We start from the raw sequence: 11,092 nt of genomic DNA on the forward strand, positions 1-11,092 counted from the left end.
TGTCACACATGATACACAACCACGACGGTGCCTCGTCGTAGTGGGAGGGTTGTAATGCACTTAAAGATTCATGTTTTGGGAGAGTCTTGGACTTGATCCGGGTAAACATCTGATCCCGGATATATGACGAAGCACTCCAAGATATAGATGCGGCATCTTGGCAAAGGCAATGAATTCAGAAATAGAGTCCATGTACTCTAATAAGGTCTGAGCTTGTAGAACCACCGATGGTGTAAAAGCCGTTGGATGCAAGTGGATCTACAAAAGGAAAAGAGGACGACGGAAGGTAGAAACCTTCAAAGCTAGGCTTGTTGCGAAAGGGTACACTCGGAGGGAATCGATTATGAGGAAACCTTTTCACCGGTAGCCATGCTTAAGTCTATCCGGATACTCTTATCCATTCTTGCTCATATGGATTATGAGATTTGGCAAATGGATGTCAAGACTTTCCTTAATGGAAGTCTTGAAGAGAACATCCATATGAAGCAACGAGAAGGATTTATTAAAAAGGCAAAGAGCATCTAGTATGCAAGCTCAATCGGTCCATTTATGGACTAAAGCAAGCTTCAAGGTCTTGGAACATCCGGTTTAATGAAGTAATCCATCATATGGATTTATTCAAAGTCCGGATGAGTCTTGTGTATATAAGAAGTGTAACGGAAACGTGGTGGTATTTCTTGTACTATCGTAGATGATATTTTGTTAATTGGCAACAATGTCAAGGTATTATCGACGTAAGGGTATGGTTGTCCAAACAATTTGATATGAAGGACTTAGGAGAATGTGCACACATTCTTGGGATCAAAGTTATAAGGGATCGCAAGAAAAAATGTTGTGTCTATCCCAAGCTTCATATATAGATACAATCCTTGCTCGTTTTAGCATGCAAGACTCCAAGAAAGGTTTCTTACCTTTTAGACATGGAGTAGCTCTATCTAAAGAGATGTCTCCAAAGACATCAAAAGAGATAGAGGACATGAAAGCGGTTCCTTATGCTTGGTGTAGGAAGCCTAATGTATGCAATGCTATATACGAGACACGATATCTGCTTTGCCGTAGGCATGGTCAGCAGATATCGAGTAACCTGGACAAGGACATTGGACTGCGGTAAAGCATATATTAAAGTACACGAGAAGGACTAGGGATTATATGCTAGTTTACCAAGCGGATGATTTGCTCCCTGTGTTACAGATTTTGATTTTCAATCGATAGGGACAATAGTAAGTCTACATCGGCTATGTGTTTACTTTAGGAGGTGGAGCCATTTCATGGAGGAGTGTTAGCGAAATGCGTTTCGGACTCAACCATGGAAGTTGAGTATGTAGCACCTGAGGCGGCTAAAGAAGCGGTATGGCTCAGGAATTTCTAATGGACTTAGATGTGATTCCTGGTTTGCCCAAGATCATCACAATTTATTGTGATAATAGCGGTGCAGTTACAAACTCGAAGGAACCACGAGCTCATAAGGCGAGTAAACATATAGAGCGCAAGTACCACCTGATACGAGATATCGTGAAGCGAGGAGAAGTTGTCATCGCCAAGATTGCATCAGTGGATAACCTGGCAGATCCTTTCACTAAGGCCCTTCCGCAAAAGCTTTCGATCGGCATGTGGAGGGAATGGGAATCAGATGTATGGTAGAAGATATGGCAGCTTAGTCATTAGTATAAGTGGGAGATTGTTGGAGTGTATACTGAAAGCCTAAGCTTTGTAAACATTCATTATGAATAAAGAATCACATTTGGTCTAATTATCTACATTTGTTTGTAGTTGTTCATTTAATTTATATTGTAGATAACATAGTATGTGGTGTCACATACAGAAGATGATGTTATCAGTACCTTATAAATTATAAACAGAAGCTCACAACCAGAATGGAAAGGAACAAACCATTAGAAGGTCGTAGTGTAATTAGGTAATAGTTTATCTTGACTATATAATTACACTAGTACACTCAGAGTGTATTGAGTAGGACCATTTGAGGTCGTTTCTTTTATACTGACTTTATAAAGGAACAAAGACCTCGGTTATTATGGAAGTGTGTGCTCTTAATCCTAATATAATAACAAGCACATATATTTGATATTTATTTCTTTAATTTATCAATGGGTGAGATTTAGTTCGATGAATCAATAAACCCGATAAATTGGGAAATGGTATCACTCATAGTGTGTGTTGTTGATTATAGAAGGAAACTGTGTCCTAGTGATACTAGGTTGATAATGTCCTCAAGAGGAGCTCATAAAGATTGTCATGTTAAACCCTGCAAGTGGACTTAGTCCGACATGATAATAAGGTTGAGTGGTACTACTCTTGGACTTAGATATTAATTAAATGAGTTGTCAGTAACTCACTTAATTAGTGGACATTCGATATCTTAAACACAGGGAGACTAACACAATCATAATAAGAAGGAGCCCAAAAATGTAATTTGGGATTGGTGCGGTAGTTCAATGATAGTTCTCTAGTGGAATGAATTATCATTGATAAAATTAAGTTGTGTGTTGGGGCATGGGATGCTTAATTTTATCGAGACCAAAACCAATTCCTCCTCTCGGTCCCTATCGTAGCCTCTTATTTATAGAGTACTATACCCACATATACCCACCTTCTATACCCACCTAAAGGGGGGCCAGTTAGCTTGGGAACCAAGCTAGGGCCAGCCTAAGCTTGTTAAGGTGGCGGCCTAGCTTGAACCCAAGCTAGTAGGGCCAGCCATAATTAAATAAAAAGAAATTTAATTTTAGATTTTATTATTATGTGGAAGATATATTTTAAAGAGAATTAAAATTAAAATATCTCTCTTGTAAAAGATTTACAAAAGATTAAAGAAAGAGATTAGATCTCTTTCCTTATTTGTAGATTGGAGAGTTTTTTATTTTCTCTTTAAAATTATTCACATGTTAATAAAATTAAAATTATAGATATTTCCTTTTATTAACCATGAAGAGATTTTTAAAGAGAAATTTTATTTTTTAAAATTTCCGGAAACAAATAAGGAAAGTTTTAATTGTTGATTAAAACTTGTCCAATTTGCTTCCTCTTGATGTGGCCGGCCATCATTGTTTAATTGGGGAAATATTATTTTATTTTTCTCAATTAAATCATGTCAAGGAAATTAAGGAAAATTTGTTGTAATTAAATTTCCTAATTTACCTAGGCCAAGGAATATAAAAGAAGGGGTGAGGTGCCTTCACAAGACACAACATATATAATCCCTCCCCCTCTTTTGTTCCGTGGTGTGGCCGGCCATCAGCTTCTTCTCTTCCTCTTGTGGTGGCGAACCTCTCCCTCTCCTTGGAGTTCTTGTGGTGGCGGATACTACTCGGAGAAGAAGAAGAAGAAGGAGAAAGCTAGCATCTCTTGGAGCTTGGTTAGTATTTTGTTTTTCCTCCTTGGTGAAGTTTCCCTTTGTGGCGAACCTTGCTTGGAGGAGAAGAAGGTGGTTGGTGGTTTCTCATCTTGGAAGATCGTTGCCCACACAACGTCCGAGGTTAGAAGAGGAATACGGTAGAAGATCAAGAGGTTTTTCTACAAGGTATAACTAGTAATTTCTATTTCCGCATCATGCTAGTTATTTATGGAAATAATACCAAATACAAGAGGCTTACGTTCTAGTATTTCGAATATGGTTTTTCGAAGTTGTGTTCTTTTGTTTCTTTCTTTTCCTTGTGATTTGATTGTTCTCTTTGGTTAACCTAAAGTTATTTTAGGAAATTAAATATTAGCTTTCTATTAAAGGTTTTGTCTAGTCGGTGGTGGTTGCTCCCATATCCAAGAAGGCCATGTGCCTCGCCACGTCAGTACTGGGAACCTTTTATGGAAATTGATATTTAATGGAATTAATAACTTAAGGAGACTTGGGTCGAATGTGTTAAGTTCCGCAAGAGATCCAAGTCAAAACCTAAAAGAACAAATAGATTAAGTTTTGGATCAAACGTGTTAAGTTCCGCAGGAGATCCAAAATTTAATTTAAAAGAACACATGGTAGCTAGGAAAAGGTTCAGACCTTTGTACAAAATTTTTGTACAGTGGAACCTATAGGCTTTCCGAGTAGCAACCAACAAAGCTTTCTTCCTGTTCAAAAAAAGGAGAGAAAACTTGAGTATTAAGACAAGAAATAATGCACCTTAGCTTTTGAGTTGATTATAACAATCCATTAATTAGGACATATTATAGGATGCTAATATCGAAAATTACATAAGTTCTAAAATGCACGGTTAACTTAATGTCAGTATAACTTGTACAAAGAACATCATACTCTAGCATAAACAAGAGAAAAGAAACCCATATCACATTCAAAAACATGGATTATTTTGCCTTCAAACATAAAGACAAAGATCTATTTTTTATGTAGGTAGGCCTTAAAAAGTTAATAGTGAGGATAATACATCAAGGTTTGGGAGATTGGAATATACTCATTTTTCATTAAGATAAATATTACATGATATCCACATACCATTATAGAATCCTTCACTGAACCTCGACCTCATATATAAACCCTGTATTGAGTTGAAGCTTCAACTCTTTTTAAGGAGTTCCCACGTGGTCCTAGTAAACAGCCAACAAAGTTGTACTGAAACGCATGAAACCAGCAGTTTAATACATGTTGAGAGATTAACTAGTTGAATTGATTTAGACAATCTATCGACAAAATCTTGCTAAAGAGACTTGTCATCAGTTGTATTGCCTGCAGAACCTTGGTATCTGGAGTCACTGTGATCAGTTTATTATGGATATAGGAAAAGAATCGGCATCAGATTGGAAGCAAAATAACAAAATCTTGAAATAATACTTCTACTCAATTCAAAATTTTCAGACATTGTCTGTACAACTTGAGATTGAAATTTACCTCTTCAGTCATGATGTCACCAACTTTAGTTGACTTGGAAGATCTTCCCTGTACAATCATTTTCCGGAGATAATCTGAAGAAGAAGGAATCGTTAAGAACACAAGTAATTTGCACGGCAAGTATAATTGCATAAAAGAACCATTATCAAAACTGGTTCTTAGTTTTCAAAAAAGATATTGAACAGAGGTGAAGACCAAATTTATCTGCTAATCAGCTGCTCTTGTAGGATGTTAAAATTGTCTTAAGCTTATTTCCCTAATGTCTTGAAGAGGTGAAGAAGAAATCTGCTGCTTAGAGAGAACTGGCACACACATTGGACCATCACACAATTGATTTACATCAAGTAAATGATTGTGTTTGAGACAATGTGATTATCGAAATGTCATGAAAATAAATTTCAGGATAATTAGATAATTTTTAACTTAATTGAAATTTAAAACTTCACATTGGCATACACTTAGTTGTAAAAAGATTGCCATAAAAATTGAAGCTGCCGAAGAACATCTGAAAATCATCTACCCAGTTGAATCTACTGGAGCAGCCATAGAATTGAGAAATTTACCAACTAATTGGAAAATATCTTATGATTTCACATAAATGTTTAGCTTTATCCATGCACCCATGAGCACATTTAATACCATTTCACAACCAACAAAAACAAACATGGACAACCAATTACCTCTCTCAGTAACAATTCCAGCAATTGCCTTCTCTTCTCCGGGTCTCACCACCACTAAAGCTCCAACATTGTGTTGTGTCATCTAGAAACAGTAGAGCATAAGCTATTAGTTAAAACTATTTAAAGCTGGATGGTAATCCTAAACAAGATTGACAAAATGGCCATTTACAGATTTGACAGCATCATAAACAGTGCCATCAGTTGTGCACCACAGCCAGGAACCATCAACATTCTTCCCCTTAGCTGTAAGAACATCCCAGATAGTCTTGCTTTCAAAACCATGCTCTTCCAACTGTGTAGGCAAAACTGACTCAAAACGTGAAAACACAGTAGGTAACATCGCTGGGTTCACACGCATGTGTTGAAGACGCATGTGTGTGCGTATTCTTCGTGAAAAGCGATGTAGTCTGAACCAAAACTGACGACCGGCACCACGGTGCACCTGCCTTTTTTTTTTATTTATTTATTTTTTGTGAAAAGGCGAACATAAAAAACCTAAGTGACAGAGGGACGGTGGCCACAAGTGGTGAAATTGGAGTTAATAGAAAGAAAAGAGACAAGTCTCAGCTAAGTTAATATAATTGACAGAATATGAAATAATGGCATGAGACGACAAACAACTACCACAACAATTAAACTTTTTCTTATTAGATGGGATCGACTAACACAACAATTAAACTTTTTCTTATTAGATGGGATAGACTAAAATAGGACTCAAAATAAGACCACCCAACATATTTCTAAATTCCCTAATTGATTCAACAGGCTCCGACATAATCTAACGTAGAGGTTATGAAAAGTAAGCTACTTAAATTAACGTTGAACTCATAGGGATCCAATCAATACAGCTTGAAATCCAGGAATTAGAAGAGAGAACCAAAATGACTTAGTATGACTTATATCTGCGTCCACGTCCACTGTCATTGTTCTGACCTCCACTTGAGCTGCCACCATATTCTCCCCCATGCTGTGGTCTTGAGACAGGTGCTTCAGGCTGTTGCCTAAGATAAATGGAGAATGTATTGATGATTTAACAATCTTAGTTGCAAAACAAGACAAAAAAACATATGGAAGACAAAAAACAAAGAGCTTTTGTTACTCCACGAGAATGTTTATCTGTTGAAACAATTGTTCGCTCACTTACAGCACATATCCAAGTTGTCCATCGGGTAAGACCACGGGCACCATTGTCATGCCAGTAGGGATCTGTCCCCTTCCATAAGCCATAGACCGCAAAGTAGGCGAAATGAGATATGCAAAACCCTCTGAATAGAAATATGAGAAACAAAAGGTAAGGAAAATAATGTAGTAAAACAATGAGCATTTCGCATTTTCCTTAAAGAAGCATGTTGTACTTTATACCTGCTGAAACCCTGAAGCTAGAGCACCATAAGCACCTCCCAACACACCATACCCCATTTGAGATAAAACTCCCAAGTACTTGAAATTCAAAAACCAAGTTGACTACCAGCAGCTAAGATTGTGGAATTACTAACCGAGATCGCATTGTTGATAGAAGTCCTCGAAATCTGCACAGGCGAATAACCAGGAAACAACAGAAGGTCAATGACGATAACATCGTTGAGAAAGGAAAAGAAGAAAGAAGCAGAGTGGAGTTACCAGTGGTGAGCGCCCTGATGATGGCGGCTCGACGGCCCTTGATGTCGCGGAACACCTCCTCCACCAGGCGGGAGTTTTGGGCTGCCGATCCGCGGTCCATCTCAGCGATCGAGGGGGCTCCTAATTGGTCATGGAGCTGAGAACGTAGCCAAGAGAGAGAAGGGCATCAAGCTTCATGAGTGAGGGGCAACTCGATCAAAAAGGGAAAACCATATCTTTCTTTCAGATATGAGTTTTACCGCCATCCATACTTAAAACCTCAAATCTACAAGAGGGAAAGAAGAAGGAGACTCACGAAGCTGGTCCTTGATGACGCCGACAACGGAGTAGGGGAGGGGGTTGATCGGGGGAAGCAGATGGCGACGGAAGGAGTCACAGATTGTTGATGAAGGCCCCGAAGGGATCAAGGTTTGGTTTCAGCACCATGTCGCACAACCGTATGAGGAGAAAGATCGTATGAGGGGAGAGGTTTAGGGTTCGGGTAGGTTAAGGGGGAAAATAGAGCGCCAAAAAATTTTCAGAGAGAGGGAAGCAAACCACTGCTACAACAAAAACAACGAAAGGGAAAAACGGTGAAAGAATAAAGTCAAAGACAACGGTTTATTAAAACTGTTGTCTTTGACCCCCTAAAAAAGCGCTTAAAGACAACAATTTTAGAAAATTATTGTAAAAGGTGTTGTTGATTTTACAAAAAATCACTCAACAACAACAGTTTTTATAAAATTATTGTCTTTTATTTTTTTCAGGCGCTCAAAGACAACGGTTTTGTCAAAAATCGTTGTCTTTAACCAAATTAACAACAGTTCCTTCTAAAACCGTTATCTTTATGGGGTTATCTTTTAACAATTTTGTTGTAGTGCCTTAAAATATTCTATGAGAATAGTTTCTATGCATCTTTATGAAGATCTTAACCAAAAGATAGTTTGATCAAATCAGTATCACTGAATTATCGAATCTGCAATCTGAGTTATCGATGGTCACCCGCTATTTCAAGCAACAGAATGCGTAGATCTTCATGTCGAATAGAGCACGAATGGTACTGCAAAGCATGTAAACAAAATCAGCTACTAATGCATTATGTACAGTAAGAAGAGGCATTCACCATTTGTTGCAGTCCCGATAACTTGCATAGTGCGGTTAGTATCTAAATTAACTTTCTACCTACTCCCGCCTTGATGATTCTTCTAGGTGATACAACTAAAGGAATGGAACATATCAATTCCTAAAAACTTTTGCTAACAAAATACTGGAAATTGGCTTGTACACTTTTTGTTAACTCTAGAATATTCCAACTCCTAGCCAAAGGTTAACCAAACTACACACCAGACTAGCTCTAAGTTTAAGTATACCAAATAGCTTCCATGATTAGGAGGCTGATAAGTCCTTCTATCTTGTTGCATATTGACTAATAAAACTCATGTTGGCTCACCTCCCACTCCTAGCACTAATAAAATGCCTTACAACTTACTTCTGTAGTGAGTGGGGAGGCAGCCATTCCTGCATTGCTATGTCTTGAGCAAATTGATGACAACTAGCAAATTATCACTTACCATCTTTCTATACCATGTATCACTTTCAGTGCAATAGTAGTAGTATAAGCATAGTGAGAACTTCGGACCTTCATGAAGAGACAAGAAGAAAAATCATAAACAAAAATATAACCGAAAATGGCTATTATAAATGGACCTTTTGTAGAGATTCCTTTCATTAAACATCCTGCATCAGATTTCTCTTGGTCAATTGCCACATAGACTGATTTCACCAGATCAGTATCCATTGGCTCTAAGGGATGACTTGCTCCATTGAAAGAACTTCTTCCTCCTTCAAAGGAGTCAACACTCCTGAAGCTATCAACCTCAGGGGTTGATTCATTTTGATCAACCAATGTGCCTTGTATTTCAAATTCCTTTAGAACAAGTGCATCAGCATTTTGAGATCCCCAAACAACATCCACACATTGTTCATTCCTTGAGCTACTTGCGTGATGAATTCCAGAAGCCGAGCAATAAATTCTCCACTTTTCTCTCCAGTAACCTAAAATACCAAAAAAAGAAACACTTATTAGAACAAATCTGATTAACTGATCTCCATACCCAAATCAAAGCGCTATATCAGCCTTTGCAGCTTGTAGAAATGGATAATAAAATCATAAATAGGAATGTAATTAGACATTTTTATCTATGTTCCCTTCTTAATATTTTTGAAATAACCAGGTAACTACAAGCATGCCAAAATTAATATTGAAATAATAGTGTATACAAAGCATTCACTATAGGAATGATTTTAGATGATGCACCCATCCTACCTTGACTCTACTTCCTTGCGAACAATGTAACGTATCTTCTTCTCAAAGTTACGCTCTTTTCACTTTTCTCGGAACCTCATTAAGGATGCAATTCTATGAGGCACAAGGATACATAATAAACAACTCAAACTGTTCTCAGGCAACAACTCAGAACATATAGTTTGAGATGTGCCAGCTACCTTTGAAATTTCTATTTATAAGCAATTCGATCTCAATGTCCGAAGTCCTCCGATGTTATACCAATACATCATCATATAACCTACCTCAAGCTTCACTATTTTCCAATACCAACAAGCTCCATTTACATCTTAACATAGACATACAAAAACAACTATTTCCAGATAATTTTCTTGACAAAAAGTGGATATGTTAATACTTAATCCACAAGAAGATACTTTCAGAATAAAGTCGCTCTGACCACCAATTGACTTTATGCTCCTGAACAATCATCTTTGTTTTTATTATCTCACCTAGAACCTGAGATCCATGAAAGATTCTAGTTCTGATATAAATTTCAAATCGTGATGAAAAAAAATGAGAACTGAAATTTACATATCCCTCTTTAATTTAATGCGACAAGGTTCAACCAGTAGATGGCGTCCGATAATTCCAGAGAGAGAGAGAGAGGGAAAAAACTAAAACAACATCCAACCTTGGAGGAGCTGTTGTGGGAATCGATGTCATCGAAGGATGACCCAGTGGAGGCGGCGACGAGGACAAGTGGGCAAGGCCTGGATCGAAGCCTTGACGGAGAGAGCGGGAGTTGAAGGAAGCTCCCTCGGATAGCGAACGGCGAGAGGGGCGGAGGAGGAGGAGGAGGTCGGAGCCGCGGGAAGAGCAGTACCCGAGGTTGTACGGCGGTGGCGGTTGGCATGCCCCGTCAGACTAAACAGTCCATCTACCTCCATCTCCCCGTTCTCCATTGCTCCTACGCCTTCCTCCTCTATCCCGTGGTTGCCGCTGCCGCTGCCGCAGTTGGATCAGAAAAAATTTAGGAACAGAAGTTCAAAGACAACAGAAACAAGTCAAGTCTAACAAAAAAGCAGAATGGGGAAAAAAAAGAGGACATCGTCGTGGAGGAAGATCCAGCAGAGGCGGACGGTCGGTCAACAGGACGGCGTGAAGAGATTGTATGAGGAGAGGGAAAGAAAAATGGCTAGGGTTGAACACAAAGGGGAAGACACGACACCGAAAAGATATTCAGAGAGAGGGAAAGCAAAAACTACTCGCGAGAGGAAAAAAGACCAAAGTCAAATACGATGGTTTTATCAAAACTGTTGTTGTAACCCCTAAAAATGCGGATAAAGACAATAGTTTATAAAACCGTTGTAAAAAGTATTGTCGTTTTAAAAAAAAAGTCGCTCAAAGAGAACAGTTTTCACAAAACCGTTGTCTTTTATATTTAATGTGGAGTTCAAAGACAACGGTTTTGGCAAAAACCATTGTCTTTGAGCAAATACGCAATGCTTTCTCTTAAAATCGTTGTCGTAGGGGTGCTGTCTTTTAACATTTTTGTTGTAGTGTAACCTAGTGAGCACCTCCACCGAAGCAAAGTCAAAAGATAACATCATTTGCTTCAAGTGCAATGAGAAGGGGCATTACAAGAGTAGGTGTCCATTCGGTAAGAAGAAGGTA

The 11,092-nt window shown here is 38.3% G+C and overlaps 1 protein-coding gene across 1 annotated transcript; it reads right to left on the reverse strand.

The window, feature by feature from the left end:
* Window positions 1-4,621: 4,621 nt before the first annotated feature.
* Window positions 4,622-5,905, reverse strand: LOC121990958 (CBS domain-containing protein CBSX3, mitochondrial-like). Its single transcript, XM_042544998.1, has 4 exons — window positions 5,702-5,905; window positions 5,533-5,614; window positions 4,853-4,926; window positions 4,622-4,732 (listed from the first exon to the last, which is right to left on the reverse strand). The coding sequence occupies exons 1-4, from the start codon at window positions 5,903-5,905 to the stop codon at window positions 4,622-4,624; spliced, it is 471 nt and encodes a 156-aa protein (XP_042400932.1).
* Window positions 5,906-11,092: the final 5,187 nt, after the last annotated feature.

This window comes from Zingiber officinale, chromosome 6B, assembly GCF_018446385.1.
Source record: "Zingiber officinale cultivar Zhangliang chromosome 6B, Zo_v1.1, whole genome shotgun sequence".
Lineage (NCBI taxonomy): Eukaryota > Viridiplantae > Streptophyta > Magnoliopsida > Zingiberales > Zingiberaceae > Zingiber > Zingiber officinale.